At 39.8% G+C, this 25,197-nt stretch overlaps 1 protein-coding gene across 23 annotated transcripts in view; it reads right to left on the bottom strand.

Moving 5' to 3' along the window:
- Positions 1 to 2,937: 2,937 nt before the first annotated feature.
- SLO2 (slowpoke 2) overlaps positions 2,938 to 25,197 on the bottom strand; it is a 184,610-nt gene continuing 162,350 nt past the window's right edge. For 4 of the 23 annotated variants that reach the window (XM_073074286.1, XM_073074285.1, XM_073074297.1 and 1 more), the window contains 24 exons: positions 24,360 to 24,459; positions 23,551 to 23,577; positions 22,393 to 22,591; positions 22,100 to 22,174; positions 21,691 to 21,774; positions 21,167 to 21,261; positions 19,815 to 19,998; positions 19,669 to 19,737; positions 17,327 to 17,554; positions 16,310 to 16,467; positions 15,767 to 15,964; positions 15,253 to 15,402; positions 14,578 to 14,978; positions 13,013 to 13,177; positions 11,799 to 11,952; positions 10,453 to 10,530; positions 8,717 to 9,067; positions 8,510 to 8,644; positions 8,148 to 8,259; positions 7,707 to 7,892; positions 7,323 to 7,532; positions 6,134 to 6,250; positions 4,609 to 4,814; positions 2,938 to 4,144 (listed from right to left, as the gene is read on the bottom strand). In XM_073074286.1, coding sequence (XP_072930387.1) covers positions 3,592 to 4,144; positions 4,609 to 4,814; positions 6,134 to 6,250; positions 7,323 to 7,532; positions 7,707 to 7,892; positions 8,148 to 8,259; positions 8,510 to 8,644; positions 8,717 to 9,067; positions 10,453 to 10,530; positions 11,799 to 11,952; positions 13,013 to 13,177; positions 14,578 to 14,978; positions 15,253 to 15,402; positions 15,767 to 15,964; positions 16,310 to 16,467; positions 17,327 to 17,554; positions 19,669 to 19,737; positions 19,815 to 19,998; positions 21,167 to 21,261; positions 21,691 to 21,774; positions 22,100 to 22,174; positions 22,393 to 22,591; positions 23,551 to 23,577; positions 24,360 to 24,459 — 4,235 coding nt within the window. In that variant the 3' untranslated portion in view covers positions 2,938 to 3,591. The remainder of the gene's footprint in view (positions 4,145 to 4,608; positions 4,815 to 6,133; positions 6,251 to 7,322; positions 7,533 to 7,706; positions 7,893 to 8,147; positions 8,260 to 8,509; positions 8,645 to 8,716; positions 9,068 to 10,452; positions 10,531 to 11,798; positions 11,953 to 13,012; positions 13,178 to 14,577; positions 14,979 to 15,252; positions 15,403 to 15,766; positions 15,965 to 16,309; positions 16,468 to 17,326; positions 17,555 to 19,668; positions 19,738 to 19,814; positions 19,999 to 21,166; positions 21,262 to 21,690; positions 21,775 to 22,099; positions 22,175 to 22,392; positions 22,592 to 23,550; positions 23,578 to 24,359; positions 24,460 to 25,197) is intronic. The other 19 variants (XM_073074294.1, XM_073074293.1, XM_073074302.1 and 16 more) reach the window with 16 other exon arrangements.

The raw sequence follows: 25,197 nt of genomic DNA, 5'->3' as shown, positions 1-25,197 counted from the left end.
TATGCTATGAGAGGGCGAAAAAGCCCTACAGTAACACTCTTCTAACTGTTTTTTTTATATAAAATATTGATGTGTGTTTCCTGTAACCTCAAATTCTTATGATGAGAATTTTTAGAAGTTGTAGAAAGTGTATTATGATTCGACGATGCCGGTATTATCAGTATTTATCCTATATTGATATTATGAGGATCTGCCTTAAACAGATCAAAATACCTACATGTCGATACGAAAATTCAGATTAATATGGACATTTTGAAAATACGTCCAAGATGTTACCGGCTGCTAATTCTATTATATCCTAAATACTATATAGGCGATAGTTTGTGAAGATGGTTGTATGTACCGTATAATTTGATCAAAATAACCTATAGACTACAATTTACAAAGATATCATGGCTGTAATATCATGATAAATTTCGAGTAAGTCGTTAAAATTCTTGCCCTCAGAAAGATACCTTGACGTAGGTACTGTTACGTGGCCTTGCTTTAGTCTTAAAAAACTACTTTTTACCACAAACATTTCTATTGTAGTCACCAAAAATTCACTATTAAAATAAATGAGTTCCTGCATTTCTTGTGAATAGACTGTTCCCGACCGCGTCCAAGATCTAACTACCATTTTATAATTTTAAAGGCGATGTCCACTAAGATACATTGTAAAAATCCGTTGATGGATCTTTTTGCACATATTTTCCACTCTAATCCATGATACAGGATTTTATTCAAAGGGGATATTTTAGAACTAATGGATGTCGGAAGATCCATTATAAATAAAAACATAACGTATTGGCAATTACTAAAAAAGTATGTGAAATAATCTTAGGAAATATGTTTTTATTAATCTATTTCATTTTAGTGATATAATTTTAATATATCGAGAATTGTAATAAAATCAGTGGACATTATAATGTAGGTATATTACTGCGACTCTAGCCAACGTGAAATATGCTATTTGATCTGTTTGAAAGGTTATGGAGACAATGTCAAAATTGTACACTGATTATACGCCAACAAAAAACTGGTTCGGTTTTTTTTAGTCTTTAAGTATTGTTACATTATAAAGTAAAATGGGTGACGCTGACGGCAACAGTGTGTTGCTACGGCCGGGGTGTTCGCAAAGGACGCCTACGATGAATTCCAAAAAGTAAGTAGAAAGTACTTTTTACCATATTAATCCTTTAAGGCAGGGGTTCCCAATCTTTTGTAACCCGCGGCGCAGTTACAAGTTCGATATTTTTTCACGGCGCCCTGTTCTAGCTAACTATTTGAAGAAGACAGTCGAAAGAAATAGGAACCCACAATAATAGTAGTTACGTTAGGTTGAACGAAACGAAAATTAAAACACCACAATATAAAATTGTACCATACTTATGTTATTTTAAAAGACTTTAAACGGAAAACAACAAGAAATACTTGAGAAAAAACAAAAATTAAATACGATATTTATTCAGTCAAATCAATGTGAATCAAAACGCCAATATTTGTGGCGTCAAATAATTAGCGGATCGACTCACGGCGCCCCTCTTTACCGTCTACGGCGCACCAGGGCGCCGCGGCGCACACTTTGGGAACCCCTGCTTTAAGGGGTACCCATCAACACCTAACATATTATAAATTTATTAATGAATACAGTACAAATATGCTTTATTGTAAATCAAAAGAACTTCACAAGAGCCTTAGAAACTCATCTTCGTCCAAATGAAGAGGATTTTGCTCATTACGTCGATTTCTTATGATACGTGGCCGCTTTACCGTTTTGCGACGATGCTCAAGCTCAAATATCTTATAAGCTAAATACTGCCATTTTTTGGAAATAATTGTAGTTTAGATACCTTAACGATCGTAACGATCACTTATCGGGCTGTCAAATTTACACGATAAATGTTTTGCGAATATCGTAAAGTTGAGAAATGAATTCGATATGATTGCGATGACAGTCAGTAGTTTCCATAGTCGAGACTACCAAAAATCGTTAAATGACGGTCGGTAAGACTTATCAACTGAATTCTGTCATTAAGTGGTCGCTATCTATGTCGAGACCGCCGCCCCAGGTATGGTTCAGTCGATTCATATGTGATAGTGATATTTACGTCATCGTATTACGTATTACTTCATTGAAATCACTTCAAAATATAAAAAAACTGAAAGTACACTACCATAAAGAGAGCAGCCAGCGCCACCACTCTGCATAGACGCATGACTCGTGACCGAATGCAACCAACATGGAAGTATTTCCATAATCTCACGCATCATCGCCTTAATTTCTAATCTATGTTCAACAAATAAGATGTCTAAGACATAGGCTTACGTGCAATATAAGACAGACTTTAATCTTGTGTTTATACAGTACCCTTAGTATGAGTTTTTAGGTTTTTTACAAAAATGACTGTTTTTATATTTGTTTATGTATTTGCCCATATATTTCCAATAAGCGCCCCTAGCGGCCTGTATCAGAACTGATCGGAAATGTATGAGAAATACGTAAACAAATACAAAAACAACCATTTTTGTACAAACGTAAAAACTCATACTAAGGATACGGATTGAAAATACAAAACTACAAGTATACTTAACTTCAGAGCAACAAGTTAAAGTTTTAACAAGTTGCAAGGTAATTTAACTCCTCTATTTATTTTTATATATTTACGTTCTTTATACGTATACAGTCAACATAAGCCTTTATTTTTCAATAATATTTATAATATTTGTTGACTGTATAACATTATTCACTTTAAATCAATTAAGTACTGTTTCACTTAGGGATTTTTAAATATTTGTCTTCGGCTATGGCCAGAAATCTAAGAATCTGTGATTAAACCTCGCAGACGGGCCGTCCTCTGCTACTTGATACAGATCTAATTAATTCTACTTTTTCTATGAAGAAAAAAGCATGAAAGGATGAAGGTTCAGGCGTGAAATGAAATACCGGTGCGTGCTTGCACGACATTTATTCAATTGCTTCTGATACAGATAGTTCTATGAGATTAAAATGCTTGCCAACAAACCTAGTGAAATCGATAAGTGATTAGTATAATATTATGTGTAATATAATGATTAATCGTGCCGTTCGATACTGAATCTATTATTGAAATTGAAATCGTTACAATCACTTCTATACTCTATAAAGATTTCTACCCGAATAAAATTCTTGCTAATATAATGAGTATACTTAGAGATTAATACACTTCTAATAGTATATAATATGTAAACGCTTTATAATTCTCGTAATTCTATATACAGATAGGGTTAGATAAGTTAAGGTGAACGAAAGCCCGGCTATGTACACGCAGCCTTACGCCGATATTAACCCGCCTACGTATATCTAGTTGATCCCGCTTACAATGACAGCTTCCGCGCCCCGCCCCCCGGCGCCCCCCGCGCTCGCCCTGCGCCGCCGCTGTGTACGCTCGCTAGAGAAGTGGAGTACGTGTTCACTACGTGCATGCATTAGATTCGCTACGATTCAAATGATTCCGAGGTCAGATTCGAGTGTTGTCGTCCGTGTCCGGTCCAGGTCGTCGGCGGCGGTGGGGCTCAGTCCCGCGGGGCCCGCGCGGCGGAACCGCGGCGCCGTCTCCACGTGCGATCGCATCATACGATGGTGCCCTGCAGCTGCATGGGGTCGCTCGACGTGGAAGGCAGCGCGGCCGCCTGGTCCTGGAACTGGTAGGGGCCCTCGTCCGGGGGCGTCACCTCCAGGCCGATGCTGCCGTTCAGCGTAAACTGGTACGCGTCGGCGTCCTGCTGCTGCTGTTGCTGCTGGTGCTGGAGCAGCGAGTTGAAGTGGGTGATGCCGATCTCCTCGAGGCTGCTCTTGCGGCGACGCGAGCCGCCGCCGAGCCCCTGGCGTAGCGAGTTGGATCGACGGAGCAGCACGTCGTCGGAAACGCGCAAGGAGTTGGAGCGGCCGCGGAAGTCGGTGGCTATGGTGGGGCTGTCCGGCAGGGAGAGCGAGTTGGCCTTGGTGGTGGAGAGCGGCGGCGCGCGCGGCGACAGGCTGCCCAGCGTGGAGCCGCGCCGGGAAGCGCCGCCCGCCGCCGCCTGGATCAGCGCGCCCGAGCAGAAGCTGATGTTCGATTTGCGTCGACTGTTATGCCGCTCGAAGGTCTTTTGAGCCGAGAAAGGCGATGGTCGCACAAGATATCTGGAATTCATGAGAAAAAGCTGAGTACAAACAGGAAATATTTTTATATATACAACTGCGAACAATGCTTCTCGCATCGGTATGTTGAATGGAATATTGTTCATATATAAATATCCGTTAATATAAAACGTCTTCTTCTACTATATACCCAAATACACACACACCTATATCTGGCTCATAACAACAGTGTTCAGCGCTGCTGAGTTCTGGTTTGTAGGGTGTGGTAATAGAGATATACTTTCCGAGGCGTTCCAACTTAGTCCTTCGAGGTAGAGGCGCATCTTTTACTGACCTTAGGCTACCTTATCTTATCCTATCTGGGATTGATTACAGATGTCCGTGGGCGGCAGTAGGCACTTACCATCAGGTAGACTGCATGTTCGGCTGCTACTCCTATAGTATAAAAAAACACAACTGTGATAATGATTATGATGTACGTGTATTAACAATGAATAATATCTTACATAATGTCTCCCTCTTGCAGATTGAGATCACAGCTTGGGTTGATAATGACGTACGACAAGCTGTTGCGCTTCTCGCTCACGTCGTCGTAGTCCACTCCGGTCAGGTTGAGGGACTCCATGCGTGACCGCACCAGGTTAGCTATTTCGGCCCTCTCGATTTGTTGGGCGTGATTGTCCCTGGCTTCGTCGGACAGACTCGTGGAATACTGCGAACGTGACCCAAGTTGAGATAACTAGCCATTTGGGCGAAAGGCAGGCAAGCGATTAACAATGTGTGAGAAGAAGTACTAGTGAGGTTATATTTTAGGTGCGTGGACTTAGTATTGGTCTTCGAATGGAGAGGGTGGACGCATGCAAGATGTTCGATTTACTGTTCCAAAAGTAGTAAAGTGGATGAGTTGACCGACTGATCTATGCCTATATCGGATCGCACCAGAAATATGGCCGTAGGTGCGGCGTGCCTGCACTTACCGTCGATTTACCGAGGCCGGGTCACAAAGGACCACAGGAAGTAGATTTTCTAATATATACAAATTATGTTTGTTAGTTTGGGGTGTGCGACCACGGTATATTTCTAGTACGTGCGCGTTAGTCCAAACATGTCTACGCTAGAACACTATGTATGAGCTAGGTGCAAAGTACCGCTCGGCGGCTGGACCTACTGCCTATGTCTAAGGTTTGGTTCTACGGCTAGAGAAGTTTGAACAGACCTCGTTTCTTTGTCAAGCGGACTATGTTCCTATACGGTTGGTACCACGGTGTTGTAATAATGTAAGAGTTGTATTCAATCATGCTCATTTTCCCTTTTTGCACGCAATTTCTATCGCCTTTGGATACAGTTATTTTTCAATAGTTAAAAACCAACATAAATATAGCAATATTGACTTTAGAAAATAAAAGATTATTCGCAGATATTAGCTGTCGGCGGCTAAGAGTCGACCACTGGAATGGGCAATGCTTCAACGAAAATAAAACTTCTATGAATTTGCAATTGTGAGAAAATCATGTTATCATTAAAAAAAAATATAAGCACATCGCTGATAGCGTTAAATTACTGTATGTAAAATGTAAAATGACGACAAATAAATTGGTTTGAAATTTTTACTGCCAAGATTTGTTTGCAGGCTCAATAGTAATTTCTAATTTAATTATGTCTTCAAGATGCAATGTGGTGATATATAAAACTCATGTAGTTCACTTTAATTTGAACTACGAGTACAACGTATGGTATTTTTGCTTTACTTTAAAATGGAACTAGTGCGCGATGGAGTAGATGCTCTTAGTCGCCGGCCACCATCCGCGATTTCAAGAGCCGATCCTTACTATTGCGCCATCCACGGTCCGTTTCCTATCGTTTCCGGTCAAATATTCTTGCACAAGAAAAATCAAATGACATCAACCTAGTAACGTGCAACGTTTTAGAAATTCGAGTGATTCTAAACGTGTCAGAAAAAACATTTGATCAGAGCGAAAGCGGACCGTCTTCGGCACAGTAGTGTGGTCGGACACTAAAACTTCGCCTTACCGCCGGCGTGCGGTCTCCGTAGCAGCCGCCGAGGCAGCCGGTGCCGCGGCGCCGCGCGCGATTGGCGCCCGCCCCCGTCGCGCCCTCACCCGCGCCCCCCTCCTCCCCTTCCGCCTGCTGCAACTGCCTCATCACAAACTCACGCCCTCACAACTCTCCGACTGCGGACTCTAATCCGCACTTTAACTAGGTACGACTTTCGTGTTACCAATAATTTCAGTGCACAGTCTAAAGTTTTCAATATTCAATTGTCAAGAAATATCTGTCTGAAGCTTGAAATAGCTGACATTTCAAGTCGAGAGTGAGCGTCAAAGTTTGAAGAATGAAACGAGTATGCACAGATATAGTACGTCACATAAACATGCAAGAAGCGAAGCGGGTTGCGGATTGTCTAAAGTCGATATCTGACTGACCCGAGGATCTCTGGCTTCCACTCTTTTATACGAGCGATTATATCGACACTGACAATGATTCTCGTGGCGCGTGGTGACCTGGGCGCCTTCGATTGCTCACGACACAGTCGTTGGGATGGTGGCGCGTACGCAGTACGTTAATGCAATGCGATGTTGCCGTCGATTCTAGGGCACTAACATGCAGGTAACACACTACTAGACAACACTGGCGGGATTGCGATCATCGAGTTTGATACCGACAAATATCAAATGTCACCGCTCCCACGGGCGCGAGTGGGATGCGAGAGTCCCGTGTGTCAGTTTCTCCGTCGCGGAACAAAAACCCGGCAAAAGTATTTCGTTACACTGTGTCCGCGCAGAAGCAGAAGTAGGTCGGTTGTTGGCTACAGCGGTTTGCGATGAAATATAAATTAAGCACGTGTACTTTATAAAATAAACTTAAGTATTTCGTGAAAAATAGAAAGTTGTATAAATGGCAGAACTAAATTACAGACACGCCACAAGTGTTAGGCTCCAGATGTATATGTTACAGTTACAGAATGGAAAGTGTGACGTTGACTCGAGACAGAGGTTAAAAATTTAAAAAAGATTCGACCCGAAATACAGTCCAAGGACTAGGGCTACTCGGATTGCACGTGTGTTAATTCTAAGCAATTTGGAATATATGTTGAAGATACACAAGGCTACGAATGCGTCAATGTCAGGTGGTAGACGGCGGCGAAGGACTGTATTTGAGGGGAGTGTAGGAGTACTGTCTGTAGGTAGCTCGGACTCACCGATGCGCGCGATGTTCGCATTCTCGCGAGGCGTGACCATAACCAGTTTTTCGATGCCCGGGGCGACATACTCACGTGGTGCGCAGGGTCGGAAAGGCTCGTGTCTTGCGTGCGATAGATCCCTATTGGGATTTCGCAAGTTGTGGAACACAACTTTTGGTAAAGCCGACCGTACGTACGAATCCACATGTCTTCCTTCGTTATTTTCATCTGTCACAAGTCCAAGGTGTTAGGATATTGCACACGTTAAAATACGCATATTGAATGATAGTCGCCAAGATGCAAAAAGTGTTTTCGCATCGCGTGATGGATATGCGGTGAATTGAATGGATTTCGCCACGAGCGTGAGCGCACTCTTCGCCAGCACTCGCATGCGACACTTACCGAAGTGAGGAAGCCGGATCCGGGAGCCTGGTCGACGCCCAGGAGCAGCCGCACAAACGTTATAACGTAATCCTTCACGAAGGCCTGGTAGAGCAGTGTATCCAGCATGGAGGCGGAGAACACGGAGCCGGCGGCGAACGGCAAGCGGAACATGTATGATATGTGCGAGCCGCGCTCCTTCTCGCGCTGCCAAGCGAACCACTTCATATTGTTTACGTATTTTGTAGTTGTGTTTTTAAATCATTGCAACTATTGTTTGATACTATGGATTTTAAGTATAAAATCAATAAATATATAGGTACATCCAATTTAAGTTAAAATTATAGTGGCAAGTTATTAAGGAAATAATTGAAAGTTAGCGCAACTCTTATTAATGTCATTACATTTTTGAAGAATGATTGTGCTAACATGAAAATAGTGTATTTTCTAAATAAAACTAACCTTTTCCATCTTAGACAGGTGTAGGGCATATTTGTCATGAGCCCGGAATTGCATGAAACGCATGTTCGAGGACTGCGACAGCTCGGTAATTGACCGAATCGATGGAAAGAATCTGCAAGAAATTGATATTGTACAATAGTCTTCATTTATTCATAAATTTACAAGATACCGGTTAGGTTTCGCTTTAGAATAGTACGCGCTGCGGAATAAACGATTAAGTGAATGCGTATGCGCGAGCACCTCATAGTTAAAAGTCGAGACAGAGCAGCTCTGATCAGAACATAATTCGCACTAGCTACTTTTATGCAAAATTGACATTATCCATAATTTTACACTATGTAATGAAAACAAACAGATTTTACTTGAACATTGTCTGCACCGCTACTATGGTGTTGCAGTCAGACAGGCTGTCTTCCTCAGCCGAGTTAGACAGCTCCTTGTTAACGACCACGACGTTTTCGGCGAGAGTGATGCCGGCGCGCAGCAGGTCATCCAGGCTGTAAAAAATAAACAAAGTTAAGTAAGCACGTCGTTGACGCTACTTTGTGAAATTCCTTACTGTCACTCACCTGTCAATCGTTCCCAGCATCCAGTAGACGAGCGGGAAGTACGAGATGGCGTCCAGGAACGCTATGTCGGGCCTGCGCTCCAGCAGCAGAATTATAGGATTGAGCGAGGTCTTGGACCTGAAATGGGCTCGCAACGGTATAATGAAATTGTAAATGCCATTTGAGGCGTAGTCAGCGGCCAAGATGATGGTCTTGTTCTGCCACTGGTACTCCTTGGCGTTGCGGTACGCGCAGTGCTCGCAGACCTGCGCCAGCTGCAGGCAACACAGAGGCTTCTTTTCCTTGAGCAGATAGCAGAGCGTGGGGCTCACGCCGATGAACGGGGACACCGGCGGGAATCCCTTCACGATCCTGCGGGAATGGCGCAGACGGCTCGTTTTACCTCTGATCACCGAAACGCACATTTCACAAAATCAAAGAGGAAAGGCCCAAGCGAAGCTCAGTCAAAAGACAATTCAAAAAAGTTAAAAATTGTACAGTCTTATATTTCGATTTTAAAAGTTTAGAGGTACTTACAATACATTCCTAGAAACGAAAACTATAGAATTTTAAAGGTCATAGGCAAGTTACATACAACTATCCATAAGAAATTTTCAAGATACGGGCACGCGACCGGCTCTGTGAAGTAACTATGTATAGTGCTTCTCGTATTCTAACATTCAACATAGATTTAAGGAAATTCACATGCTCAGGGGTAATGCTAGATATACAATCTAGAATATAGATATATAACTATATAATTATGTATTAGAGAAAACGAAGGTATAAATCTAACGTAATATGTTGCTTACATTACCTTCGCAGTTATAATTTGTAGTAATGTGTCATGAAAGAAGTTGATCCTGAGTCGTTGGGCACACAATTTTCAGAGTAATACATTTTTTAACAAAAAATAACCTCAAAACTGGAAGAATACACACCTATACTGATAAATAGCAAAATTATTAAATTATTTGAAATAATCATATGAAATAGACATGATTTTAAATAATATCTTATTGTTGCTTTTTGTTAAAAAGTAATTTACTCAATTTTTGTACCTACATTGTAATCAAAATGTGGTTCTGTGAATTACACAAAACATTCATCTCCTAACTGTCGTCGTCTGTCCTGAACTTCAATCGAGTGTTCATTTTTCACCGGTTTTGAGCAATCTTATAAAAAATCATATAATAGTAAAATAAACAGAAGAAGAAGATTCAATTTTTCGTCCTTAAAATTAATCATCAGATTTTATTCAGCTTGATCACGGATTTACTGTAGACCTTTCTAAGTAAATATAAACTGGAATCCTTTTCCCCTTACTATTACACTCCTATCACACAAAGATATTCATATTTTTTAGATATAATGAAAAAACCAGATTTTTTGCATTAAGAAATAAATCAACTTGAGATCAGGTAACTCGTACCACGGTTTGTGTAAAAAAAAATTGCGGCTGAAGCATCTCGAAGTAATTGTAGAATAACATTTTGTCGAATTGAGATCTCATAACATAGAAATATATTCGGCTCTAATCTGTTAAAAAAAGGTCAATATAGCTGAATATAATTGTCTATTCAGTAAGTCTTTAAACCCGGTCGGTTTTAAGAAAATTAGTTTTTTATAAAGTATAATTAAATTGTTTTAAAAGTTCGATTCCTTGAAAGTAATATGGAACGTCCAGGGCGTGTGCCAGCTTTCTTCAAATCGAGAGCAAACAACTGGTCGGAATACACTTTGCAGCGGTTTCTTACCTGGAGAAGTCGTTGCGCCAGGCGGAGCGCGCGTCGCGGCTGGCGAGCGAGGACAGGCTGCTGGTTGTGGCGTCATCACTGTGCAGGGACACGCTCAAGGAATTGTGGTACACGGGGATACACTTCTATCAGACACTTATACACACAAACACTATTCTCTATGTGAGCTTTGCGGCGTTACAGTTATAGATTAACATTGCCATAGCGAGGGTAGGTCTTCACGGACAGTTCATGTCTCGTATTCTCTAGAACGGCGGAATGCTCATGCGTTTGTTTATTACGGAGCACATTACTCATCCATCTATTTTGTTATTTTGTAGATTATTACATGTTTAAAATACGATCTTCCTATTACGTTGTTATAATGAAATTAAAAATATTGATTTGGATGTAGGCGTAATGGTTCTAGCGCATGCTTGAAATTGGATTATCAGGAACAAACATAAATTAAAGTATGTTTTTGATATCTAATTTGATAATAATCCTTATTTAATGAAATAAATAATAATAACGATTGATAAACGAACTTCAAAGTTGAATATTGTTAATAATATGTAATATCTCGATAGGGACGATCATCACCTTCACATTGGTTTACGTACATCTTTTAATTTTATTGTAATTATTATCAAAGACTGCAAACCATTCCAGTGCTTCATGCGAAACCACCTGCATCAATACAACCTTGTTATTACAAGTTCTATTATCAAAACATAACAGCTGTTATGACAATAATATCATAGCTGACATTTCAAATTTAAATCCAGAATGCCTTGTATGATAACAATCATGTCCTAATAAGTATATTGAGAAACGATGAGCGAACGCGAGGGCAAGGAAAACTGCAAAGCAATGCGAAAAACAAATAGAAGCCAAAAGAACTTACGAAGTAACAATGACGTACGCTTTGTGCAGTGTGCATGCAGCCGCGACCCGGTCGGCTAGCTACACGAGTGAATGTACAGGCTAAAACAATCAAATAAAAATGCACTGTCGTTGGCGGCCCCCCGGATCCTGGCAGACCTTCCGGATCCAGAGCCGGCGCCGGCAACGACTTTAAAATAAATAAAAGAATATCAACAGAACTTGCGACAACTGGCGTCGTAAGTTCTGTTAATGGTGTAAATCTACTTCAACACTGAGTAACATTATTGGGACAACACCATAATTGGCTTCAATAGCTAATTCGCAATAGGTGGATACGTTTTTCAAACATTACTCAATGCTGATTTATAAGACAAAGACAATCGAATGTAATAAAAAATCTATCTGACGAAAGACAGTGAGAGGGAAACAAAGGGCGCGTGCGTGCGTGTGGTCGCGAGGGGCGGCGGGGCGGTGCTTACGCGATCTTCTCGGACGGCGACCGCCAGGGCACGTCGTCCTCCAGCTCGTCCTCGCTCTCGTCCACGTCAGCCTGCTCCTCCTGGTTGTCTGAAGCAATGTTCGGGCTGCTGGTCACCATGTCAGGCACCGGCAGAATTGAAGGTCGCCGGCTCCCTGCAAGCGCAAGTCCCTGCCAATTTTCTCACTGCCCCGTTTAGTATCGTGCGCTATTATCGAACAAAAACTCGACGGCTGTACACACATGACGCATGCGGATGCTGGTTATGTATCTCGAGACGTCGATTCTAATTCTCTCGTGCGGCATGCTGGATCATCACACCTACTCTAACCAAACCTGGTTCTTTTTTTAAGAACTCTTTTCTTGCGCTACGATATTAAAACAACTACTAATAAACCCAATTTTGTCAATTTTGTTCTGCGGGAGCCAGCAGCTTCTGTTATATGATGCAAGTTTGGTCTAGTTGTGATTTTGTTAAACAAGTCCTTACAAATTATTGGTATTTTGAAGATGCTATGGCTCATGTCGGAGTTACGTCCAACTTGCCATGATAATTAAAATGGCTTCAGAGCTTATGTGACGGTGCAGGACGGTAATCAAATGTAATCAATTTCATCTACTTTGTTTTCTACAAAACGTTCAAAAGTGCATACTTACCACCTGAAAGGAGTCTCATGCATGACGTTATCCTTCACACAAAACATTTCACATTTCCACTTCGAGGACATTAGATATAGCTACTACGACAATCTCCGAGCATGATACTAAAACGATATATCACATGCAGAACACTCCTACTACTGTAGTAAATATTGAGCTACCGATACACAATTCCACATAATTGACGTGAAAACAAATGTAACCAAGTTTGACATTTGTACGGTGATATAACTAGTAAAAGTTCATGTTATATTGATGACATTAGAAGAACTTGATCAGTTACGATGATGAGGAATATTTCATGTTTTTTTTTTTGGAGATCGATTCATTGCTGCCCTGAGGACTAAGTTGGAATGCTTCGTTCAAGTGTTTCTCCGTTATTACACCGGTATTATATGGAAGATATAGGTGTGGCGGTGACACAACCACGAAAAGAACTGCCTTAATAAGCTATTGATCGAATTCTTATCCCAAATTCACAAACTCTTATTTCACCGATAGCACCAATATTCGGTGAAAAAACGAATTCTCCTGTAAATTTGATTTGTTTGTTACCAGCTTCGATGCCCGGCCGCTGGGGGATGGAGTCGGGGCTGAGGAAGTTGTTGTCGGGGCGCGGCAGCAGCAGGTGGCTGTCGGCGGCGCTGTCCGTCGCCGGCGACTCCTTCAGGCAGCTGCGCGACTCCGAGCTGGACGCGCCCTCGCCCGCGCCGCCGCGCGCTACGACACACGACCACAATCTTAATGAATTTGTCTTATGCGAGTTTATGTCCATTGGGACAAGTTCAAGTACGTATGCGTACCACTCGCACCCTAATGTTTCATAGATAGTTTTCCTCTTATGTGTGCCACTCGCACGCAGGTCGCGAAGGGTAGCGACTTAAATCACGCGTGTGGGTGACACACAAGTATATGAGTACATTAGAATTTTCCTTTTCCGTCGTTTGAAAAAAATATTTACAAAATCTAAATCACATAAAGAACGTTATGTTGTAAATAATTGTTAATGTCTTGGGATGATATTTTGAACAAAATCAAATTATTAAATCTAATGCTAAAATGCAATATTTTCAAGTCCTATATATCTTAATATCGTTAATATCAACATCGATACAATTAATCAAATATTACGCAAATAATAGATTTTCAGCCTCCACATTACGCCATAAAATGGAAATGTATGCCGAAGATATACATATGCAATAAAATCATGAGAATGTTAAGGCTGTACTGAGGCTATGGATTTCAGCGGCAGAATGGAAACAAATAATACATGGTGGAATAATTACCAATGAGAGCAATATCGAGTTATTTCTGCATATCAGAACTAGATAAACGAAGCATTAATGGGATAGCTGACAGATACACCAGGTGCAAGGTTCAAGACATTTCATTCTGTCAATACCAATTTAGAACATGCTTCTGCGAGCAAGCTGGTTCCAGGAGGGATTTGGAGTGCTCAGTAGAGCGGAAACATTGCACCGAGTGGCCGAACCTGTGCTTTAAGTCGATCTAAATAATAAAACCCGCAAAATAAATGCATTGATATCGTTCGAACACCGCATGCAATTGTAATAAAAATTCCGACATACCAAGCATCACCAAACGATAACGGACGAATGTTAACGTACAGACAAAATACATGATGCTTGTTTAAATAATGGGTTTGAGTTGGCACAGAACTCACGGTATCGTCTTCTCTGCTTCGACTTTGCGGTCTATCTCGTCGAACGACCAGTAGGGAATAGAAATTTAAATAGTTACAAATAATATTAAATGTAGCGTATATAGACCACAAGGAAATCGAAATATTTGCGATAGTCTTGTACAGTATTTTAAGATGAAATTAACTTGAGAATAGCCAGCGAATAATCAAAATTCTATTCCACAGATACTACTGTTCCCTGTGATCGATATAGACTTGAAAACTATGATCGAGCTGCTCGCTGTCCTTGTTTCAGTCCCGTAGATGCCAATTGTATTCTCGCAACAATCACTTTTGGTAACGGAAGACATTGAGCAACTTCTAGCGACTAAAAAAAGTAGACTGAATGCTCGCCGGACAACCCAGGGCCACGTATCCGGTCTACTTTGTGCGAAAATTCAACTGTGGCACTCACAGCTGGCGAACTTTAAAATAGCGGTTTTAATATGTTTTGGTGATGCATTGGTGGGTGTGGAATTTTCGGGAGCTTGCAGAATCACTTGTGGGGGATTGGAGTGACCCTTTTTATTAGTACCGTCTGGTCTCTTCTGCTGCCCATTTCCCTCCTCCGCGTCCCCAGCTCTCTTTTCGTTAGAGAGTAGGCTACATGCGGTTTGGTCTTTGGGAATCAAATTTTTACTTTCAGTTTGTTTGTCAGAGACCACAAAGGCAGAGTTCTCCTCTTTGGTTATGCTCATGTAGTAGCAGGTATCACTGCCTTTCATTATGTGGCGTGGTCCGGGGTTCAAGAGGATAGTTTCTTCGTAAAATTCAGGTAGTTCAGCAGGACGGACACCCACCAGAGCCACGCCGTATCTGAAGCAAATAATACAAGAACGTTATTTTATTGTTGATTATGACGTATTGATGGAACAATTGTGGTTCGACTTCCGAATCACTAGTCACCACCGCCATAAGCCCTCAGGGGTAGTACACATCTACAAGAACTCAGGTAGGACTCAGGATTTCAATTATATCTGGGGTTTCATTGCGGGTGTCTATGGGCGATGGTTGACTGATCATCAGATGGACTTCATGCTAATTTGTTACCCCATTCATATTAACAAAATGATTCAGATGATTAACTTACTTTCGGTGTGAATGGAAACTTGCGTAGGTAAAGCTCTTTCCCTCATACTCTCCGAAAAATCGGCTGTCGCCAAGTACGATATGGTATATCTCGTTTCCGGAGCATTTGCCGTACAGACGATGCCATTCCTCGGGAGATTGTTGGCCTTCTCTGTAAAATATATTATTAAACAATAAGGAACTAAGTTTTATAAACATCGCAACATCACATATTTAATTCAGAAAAAGAAGCGTTAAAATAGTTATTTAATAAAAACTCTTGATTCCAGTTCTAAAGCAGTATGTGCAGTATGTCTTTGTAAAACTCAATTACTTGAATTTTGTTACGCATTCTTGTTTTGTTATCTGTTTGGCTTGCCTATTTCTAATTAGATATTGCACATAACAGGCTTTTTGTACAATCATGTTGGTTTTTAAACGGCTTCATCAGTCATTCATTAATAGCGTATTGAGACACTCTAGATATTTAGGGACCTGTGTTCAGAACTGGATTAATTGACAACAAGGGATCTTACTGTCCACGGCTGGTGTGCAGCAGCAGGGTCACGAGCGTGGAGGCGCCGGGGCAGGTGCAGTTGTTAGCGAGCAGGGCGTATTTGAACTCATCTTCGCAGACCACGTACTCAGCGAACTTCACGTGCAGCTTGTTCTCCGGACGAAAGATCTGGACGTACTGGGGCACGTCGGGAGCGAAATCTTTCACTGCCCAGGATCTGAAATGTACATACAGGCCACACATAAATGACAGTCGGCTACTACTGGCGTCGGCCAGCGCCTGACATCGCCGGTTGTTGGCGACCTGATTTCAGGGATATGGCACGATACCTAAAACAATACAATTATCTGGTCCGAGTCCGAGCCAAACTGCTAGTCCGCTCTGAAGTTGTTGCGCAACTATATCCGTGGGGGAGAGCGGGCAGCGAGGGAGCTGGGCTGTTTTCGTCCCGCTGATATCTCCAATTTGCTATTCGACGCCACACGTTTCTATTCAGAGTGGACTAGTTTGGTGCGGACTATAACTGATACAAACAAAAATATCTAGAGTGGAGTGTGTTTACCGAAGGATGGTATGCTCATCAGCAGCGGTCTTGTCAGCGTAGTTCCTGGCGGCTAGGACGAAGCAAGCCTCAGCCTCACTCATCCGCGCTCGGATTAAGTCCGTGTCCTTTAGGCATGATCCCTGGATGTAGATTACGCGTTGGGCCCATATCGGCACCTGGTAAAACAATGTTGTATACTACTGAAGGTGTCGTGATCGTATTTATTTATGCTTAAAATAACAACAAAAACCTCTTAATGCCACAGATTTTTTTTAAGAATATCCACGAACCATCTTTTGAAATAACTTTGGCTCTCAGAAAGACCGACTTCCAAACGCCAGAAAAGACAACATCACGAACACGTTTGAATGTGCCGAGTAGCATAAAGTTTCTTGGGTGTTTGTTTGTTAAGAGGAAAATCGATTCGATTGAAATCTGGTGCTATTCTGTCAATCGGCAAAACCGATTATTGAAATTGTTATTTTACACTTGACTTAGATGATAGGGCTGGGTAAAGTTAAATGTAACTGTGTGTAATTGTGACAATTATTCTAAATTTAAAAAAAAAAAAAAAATCAAATTTCTTAAGGCCTGGACCGCAGTATCTTCAAAATAATGTTTTAGATCGTGCTAGCTGGTCATGACCTACGCTACAAAAACGTGACCTCTGGCATCAAAACTCATCCACAAGAAATAAATATCTCAATGGGCTATGGAACAAGCTATAGATACTTGAAATTTCTTTGAACTGGTCTCATATATCATAGATTCGGTGAACAATTCTGGGGGCAGACATTTTCTTGAAAAGAGAATAATTTTTCATAGAAATTAGCAGATGTACTAGGTGGGCTTCGGCTCGTTCGAATTAAGATTTTTGGATTAAAGATGACAGTAAGACCGATGGAGATTATGATGATACTCTTTGGAAGAGGCTTATATATACCAAAAAAACAAGTTGGTTAATGAGATGATAATGATACATGTATTGAATGAATATTATTCGCTCTTCGTTCTTTGTAATAATCTTTTTGTCACCTGCAGGATCATTCGCATAGTGGTGTCGAGTTCCATAGGGGAGAGCAGGACGACGTAGTAATCCTGGAGCAGAGGGTGAGCGTAGAACTCATTAAGGAAGTCCATGATGGTGTCGGCGTGCAGGGTGGTGGAACAAACCACGACGTGCTTCTCGGACTGCGCGCGGTGTGAGGAGTAGGACCCACCCAGTTTCTGCCGCTCCATCCAGGTGAAGGCCAGCTGCTCAAACTGTGATTATACATCACCATTAAGCATCAATGCTAAACTTGACTCATTAATTATAAAAATAGTTTTAGGCGATTTGAGAGATGAAAGTGAAAATACTAATAAGTTGCTGCAGCTAAACGTGCAGAGTAATTTAAGGGAAACAGTAAATCAGTAAGTAAGTATTTGAAGACATTATTTTATAGTTTTTGGACAATTTTGACAATGCATATGACTGTGATGCAATTTTAAAGTAAGATACGTATTTCATACATGAAGGTGGATTAAAATGTTTATTTGAAGTTGTTTTTAAGAATGTAAATTTATGAAATCAAAAGATTTTAATTCAGATTTCTTAGGTAACTCTTATCTGAATTGCATTGAGCGTGATAAGTAGTTAGTAAGTCTTATCTGTTAGAATTTCTTTGTGGAAGAACAAGTGGTGAAATAAATTCCATAACACCAATATATTGGAATACAAAATTGATATATGTAACACCGACATATTGTAATATAGAATAGCAACGTTTTTAACTTCGGATTTTATGTCACTGAAGGGATAAAAATAAAAAAAAATAGTAAAAAGTTACTATTTTAAAGATATTTTGAGGTTTTATATTTATAAAACGTGTCTATAATATCTGTACAAACAAGAAGTGGTTGTAAAGATAAATTCAATTAGAGGAGATTTATCAATAATAAATTTTAAACCAATTATTTAAAGAAATCTTTATAATTTATAATAATCCGAGTGCTTACTAAGTCGTATAGAAGAAAATACGTTGAAAGTGCAAAGGCATTAGTAGGTATATCAGCAAAAACTAGGTATAGTCGGCAACGCGGAATCATGACATATTTCCAAATAATTTTCTTTTAAACTCTTTTATGATTGCTAGACAATGATAAATTGCAGCAGACGTTGCTTATCTTTCAGGTAAAGTGATATTCGATGTATATTTATTGTATAAAATAACATAAATTACTTATTTCATATCGCTGATTTATCAAGGCCCATGCTATCCTAAACATTTTTGACATCGATATAATAAAATTGATAACTAACAAAGACATTAACACTCTGATTCCATTTTGTCGACTGAATTTCAAATAACCTGCACTTGTATTAATAGCACCAGCAAATTATTCAGCAACTATCAAAATACGTGCTCATTTAGGCAATTATTTCTGAATTTCTGGTCAAGCACTCTACTATCAAGGTAATAGTGAATAAGGAAAGTTAGTTGAGGTAATATCGCCGCTAGGGTTGATAAAAATTGGATGATAATTTGTTTTCTTTTTTATATACGCGTATGATGTTGCAATTTGAAAAAAAATGTCAAATTAGCCAGCGCTTTGCTTGATACCGTGCGGTCCACGGGGTTCGGACCATTGGGTGAAAAGGTGATTGCTGACCTCTATAGAAATAAATGAATGGACAAAGAAAATAATGGTCCCTCTATTTATCATCTAGGCGCTGGAAGTTAGCATGAGGTCTTTTTTATACACATTATGTAGCCCAAAAAATCTCATTTTTGTGTATTTTTTGCAGGGACGCTCTCCCTGCCCCTTACAAGATACGCCACCGCATACCGATTTTCCCTAGCGCCGGTATTACTACAACTTATCTTAAAAGCTTATTAGCAGTGTTAATTCAAAGCTTTCATATTGTGTATCTTATTGATTTTCTAAATCAGCACGAGTATTTAAGAAAATTTAGGTACCTTTTTTACAAGAAAATTGTTAAAGTAGCTATTTGTTTTTGTAGAGAAAACATCGTTTATGTATTTTAATCCAAAGTAAGACAAGTAATAAATATTAGAGGACTTATCTTAACAGGACCAATAATTAATTTAGATTCGATTTGGGGGATGTTAAAGTCAAAAAATAAATAATGTTAATTGAATGGTCGAGATTTTACACATAAGCTTAATATTTTTATGACGCCATGCAATTTCGTTAGCGTAGTTGCTACATTTGCATCCAGAAAAATACCTGCCAGAAATTGATAGATCGGACAAAAACAGATATTAAAATGACATGATTAAAAAGCTTGAGCGAAGGTTCTGAAAAATAGACAGTTGTTAGTACACAGTTCTGCGAATTGTTACATACGAAGTAAATTAGTAATATTGGTATACCTTGTTGAAACTGGTCGCACGTCTAGCGGCGCCGCGCTTATCGAGCAATTGGTGGATAAGTGGTGCCGACTAAAGAAAAATATCTCTAAAATTCAGAAATTATTCTTTCAATGAAATGAATGTATCGGGAGTAGGCGAGGATGTACCTGCGTGGGGAGAACGACGAGGGCCACGCCGATCATGATGACCATGTAGAGCTGGGAGGGCCAGATGTCGGGCACGAAGTCGCCGTAGCCGACGGTGGAGAAGGTCACCACGACGAAGTACGTCGCCTGGAACAGGTTGAGGTGGCGGTGCCCGGCGCGCTGGAAGTGCTGTATCCCGCAAACGCTGGAAATTGTTTTGTATTTATAAACCAACATGGCTATACATAAATAGGTGTTTATTTGCAATGCAACTGTTGGTTATCGGCAGAGACTCTAATTTAAAGCACTTCAAAGTACACACTACTTAGTTAAATAGTATTTTTTATTAGATATATAATTATGTATGTTGACGTGAACATCTGTACTCGCACATCAGAGTTTTGGAAGGAAGCCGTTTATTTAAATAAAATGTTTTCAAAGGTCTATCAAGTCTAGCAAACGGCACTGTTAGCGTGGTAGAATTTGGCTTAACTCTCTCGCATTCAAAGGATCATCATGATTTACTGGAAAATCCCTTTTTTATATGCGCTCGTCTGTGCTCTTAGCCAAATAAGCGAGATATAAACGTTCACACATGATTGAGGCGTTTACTTAAAGGTTTTCCTGTGTCGTAAGCGAGGGAATTGCAATCCAATTGTCTGTCCCAATTTCATTCTCCTTTGGAGCGAGGAATCCGCTGTATCTAAGTGTTTCGGAGAATACTGAGGATGAGTGGCGGAATGAAGAGGTATCTAAGCAATCACTCTCAATATTAAAAGAATATTGGAAAAACAAACACGTGGAAGATTTTTGTGTTTAAAAACAATACTATAAAACTTCAACTATTCTAAGCTTGTGTTTTTCAAACTAATTCGTAGTAGAACCCCCTTAGATTATTTTCTAAACTAACTCATATTAATGATGAAATCAAGAGCTTTTGGTCATTAATCACACTTTGGCTCCTCTGTGATATAAGAACAATTTCTTCAACGAAAACGTTATCTGTCACTATTGTTGGCCTTTTAAGGTAACTGACAAACAGGATCGATAAATTATTTTTTTATAGTACAGAAGATACAAATATCATAAGTACTTGTAATAGGTTCGATTCTGGCGGCACCTTCGCTACACCTATTTCTGCTTCATTAAACAGCAGCATTAAACGCTGCTGTGTTCTGGTTTGAAGGGTGACATACTATTCCGAGCATTCCAGCTTAGTCTTCAGGGGTGGCGCCGCATCTGAGGCCGACCTCAAGAAGGAATATCTAATCCTATCTGGGGTTGATTGCAGCTGTCCATGGGCGGCAGTTGCCATTTGCCATCGAACAATACGGTTGGAAATATATAAGTATTGTGAATATAAGTGAGCTTACCTTGTAAACACAAGACAAAGCAGAGTAACGCATAATATCATCAATTGTTGAGAAAGAGCTGATTGAGACTTTTGCATAGCACGATGTAGATCATTCTGGAAAACATAAGGAAATATCAATGAGAAGTCATCAAAGATTTACTGACGGCCCGTCTATCGGAGCGATCACTATAGCCGTCTGACAGGTAGAGGGTTCTGGGTTGTATTCGACTTTGTATATGTTCAATGGACATTGTCCATGACATCCACGACTCAGGATAATTCCTAACATGAGGCTGTGAGCTTCAGGTTAAGTTAAATTATATTCAACACCTTTAAACGAGCAATTCATGTATATCATCTGAATGTCGTAGTTCTCTGAAGCTGTTTAATTTTTATAAAACGTCGTTTTAAAAAGAATACTGACCAAAGCTCGGTCATCCAGAAACTAATTACTTTATGGAATACGGCATATTATCGTATTGACTATGGTAATGTTTCGTAGTGTGGGAATGATTCGATACATGTAAATTTTTTGTTACTTACAAACATGTTTTCGAGGGACCTCTTAGCCAGCCAGCAGTTCAGGAACACCGGGATGAACAGATTGCGAAGCGGCGGGAAGGGCACCTATTGAAACGTTTTCATTTAGATTGTTTTCATATTTTTATTAACCGACTTCACAAATGAAAGACGGCGCTCATATTGGATTAAGTCTACCTCGTGATTCATAAACTTACTATAGCTATATATATGTTCAGAAGTTAGTAGTTTTTGTGTGTCGACTTCAGAACTTTGTACTTCGGCATTTTATGAAAATTACTTCCTTCCTTTATATGTAGTAATAAATAAGTCAGTTTTAATTTATGTTAAAAGGTTTTTTATTACTTTGATATACTTCGCCTGAACCTTTTGTATGACGCTAAAGTTTTATTTTAAAAGTTGTGATACTTACAGTCAGAGCGAAGGGAATCGTGTTAACCATCTCCAGGATGAAGTGGAACGACAAGATTTGCTGCCAGATGTTACCCTGGAAGGAATACAGCGAAGTATTTCAATGGTGAAATTTCAGAGTGGTTAATGGAAATAATGTATTGATCGTTACCAAGCTAAATAAATATAAAACAAACGTTAAACATAGAAAACATGTTTGCATTTGGTTTTACATTTGAACTTAAATAAATGATTATTGCAATTATAAGGATTGATAAATCTATTGTTAAGAGTAATCTGAGAAGTTTGGCTTACCTTGTATCCGAGGTAAGCGAGCAGAACGGCCTCAGCGAAGGAGATCATGGCGAGGATAACTTGCACCACCCACAAGTAGAAGGGGCGGTTCACCCAGATGATGCCATCCCAGTTGATGATGGGTCTCTCTTGGAACTCCTCCTCGGTGAGGTTCGCTGAGTGTTCGAACTCGGTCTTGTTACCCGGCTTACATCCGTAGCTGGAATAAGACGAACTTCAGTTCGTTGTTACCGAAATGCGCCTTCATTTGGACTGCACGTTTAGTAATCGCAATCAGTATTTTTTTGTAAGACGGTAGAACCAGTCGCTTTCGGAAAGGTACCATCGCCACAACTACTTCTAGAGTAAAGTAGTTCTATGTTTCGGTGGAAGAGCGTGGATACGGGCCGACTTAAATACGAGGCGATCATATCAGTCCTCAGGAGCTCTATGAGCTTAAGGCATAAACCCTGGTCTATATGAAACAGGTTATGGGTGACAGCGACCTCTTACCGTACCGCTTTATAATAATAATTCATATTTTAATTATTAATTTAAATTAACAAAGACTTATTGTTGAATTACAATTTTAAGTTACATTACAATTTTAAATGTAGAAAACTGCAATGAGAAATAAACCTACATTCTACTCGATTGCTTATCATCTTCGGGATGCTGTTGGAAATATCCCGGACACCGTACATCAGGAAGCTGCATCTTTTTCTCATTATGGTTCAATCTTATAATACAAATCAACTATACGGATCAAGAAAAGTTTAAAAACCTTTTAGCTCTACCACTGCTATTGTATATATATTGTGCGTGTTCTTCGTGCGGAGCCTATGCATATGCATGTGTTCGTGCATATCGGAGGATACTGACAGGTTTAGAAAATACGAGCTTAAGTCTAAACGGTAGGGCCAATTCGCCGTTGGTGTAATCTGGTTCATTATGGATGGTGGGTTTAAGCTATAATTTGGTATTTACCGCCAATTTTTAGATTATTTCTAGCTACGTGCTTTTAAGACGACTGGGATTTCTTTGAAAATGAATTGATTATTGGACGTGGTTTTTGGTGACGTGCGTAACTTTTGATTCTAGTCTTTTTAGGTCTGCAGTGTGTTTCTAAAATGTTCGGATAGAATGCCTCTCGTGCTGGTTATTACTGTTGTTTCTTACCTGTAGAACGCAGCATTGCGTGCATCGCTATAACAAGAAAGACAATGATAGCTACCCAGGCAAAATCCGCAAAGAAACACCTCATTACAGCAAAACCATAATAGTAGAATATCATGCCGAATATAATATTACTGAGAAGAATTACAGCAACATTCAAAAAGATTTAGTGATATGGTATGCTGTTGGTGCTAAAATAAATTGTTCTTAACAAGTGATTCTTATATGTCCCAAAATATTCGCTGTACTGTTAAACATATTTGAACTTCGAATCTTGTACGACAAGCAATTAATTAAATTGTTTGTCCTGAACACAGATGTAAAATATGACCAATTAACATTCATTAGCACAAAGTTAGAAGTAGAAGGTAGCTAGTTTCTCGTACATGTACGAATGTAACAGGCAGCAACAAGTGTAGCCTGCGCTGGGAGCAGCCGCCAATATTTCCGACTGACAGATTTCATAAACTCCATATTATCTAACGTTGGCAGTAATCTGCTCGATTTGCTGAACTCTACAGTTACAAGAGGGTGCCTCAAATCTTCATCAATGATTTGGGAAATTATTTGGGCAATTCCAAATAAATTACTCTAAAAGTTGAACAAAGTGTGTAATAACTTAAAAGATTTTTTGTTGATTGCTATAAAAATGCCAATTAGAAGAAATGATCATGCTTCGCGCAGTGCACTACGCATTCCGGCAATTTTTTAATTTAATTCTTTGTTGATACAATTATATTAAAATGACCTGTAATAAACATGTTAGAATGATTGTCCGTAAGTCATGTGTTTTTCGTGTATGTAGCACTTACCAGGAGGCAGTGATAGGATCGCCATCGGCGCACACGCGGAAGATGTACAGCAGGCAGGCCAGGAGCTTGAAGACCAGGTTCGCGATGCGGATGCGGAGACCTGGGACAAGGAAAATTATAGACGTACAGCTTACGTTACACATTTCCAATCACCAAAGGGCAAAAGAAGAGGTCAATTTGATGGACTTATGAATCAAAAGGAAAAGAGAACTACAAATATCTCCAGAGCAGTGCTAAGCAACTTAAATCTGCTTCGACGATAAAAAGGTTGTGGAATAAATAAACCTGTTCTAATAATGTAAGATCTTAGTGACCAGGTGCTTATTTGATGAAAGAGTCGTTGTAGTGCATCTACAACGCAATTGATTAACAGCACTTAAAAATGTTCACCCCATATAACTTAATATTGGTATTCGGGTTAAGTATAGAACAATCGTATTTGAAAAGTATAGTTGTATTGGAAAATAAGCAGTAATGAGATAAACATAGATACAACTACAATATACCATAATCACTCATTCATTACCTCCCATTAATCACATTTCTGTATCTTTAGCAAAAGCACGCGGTCGATCCATCTTAAATTACAATAACTTAATTTCGTTGATAAATAATACTACTTATAGCATTAATTATTTTTATGATTAATTTCTAGAATGCTTCGTATAAATGCCTTTGTTTTATGCTTTTTATATCAGGACACTACGTAAAATGCGTATTCGAGTTTCACTTACTTCGGCACCTACTGGATGTCCGACCCACACATATATATTAGATATGTGACACAAGTCACATGTTGTTGTGTTGTAATTACTCACTCGTAGGTAATACGTTGCGT

The sequence above is a fragment of the Epargyreus clarus genome, unplaced genomic scaffold (assembly GCF_041222505.1).
Source record: "Epargyreus clarus isolate Ecla_fem2 unplaced genomic scaffold, WU_Ecla_fem_2.2 ptg000007l, whole genome shotgun sequence".
In the NCBI taxonomy this organism is placed as follows: domain Eukaryota; kingdom Metazoa; phylum Arthropoda; class Insecta; order Lepidoptera; family Hesperiidae; genus Epargyreus; species Epargyreus clarus.
This window is presented reverse-complemented; position numbering and strand designations above follow the sequence as displayed.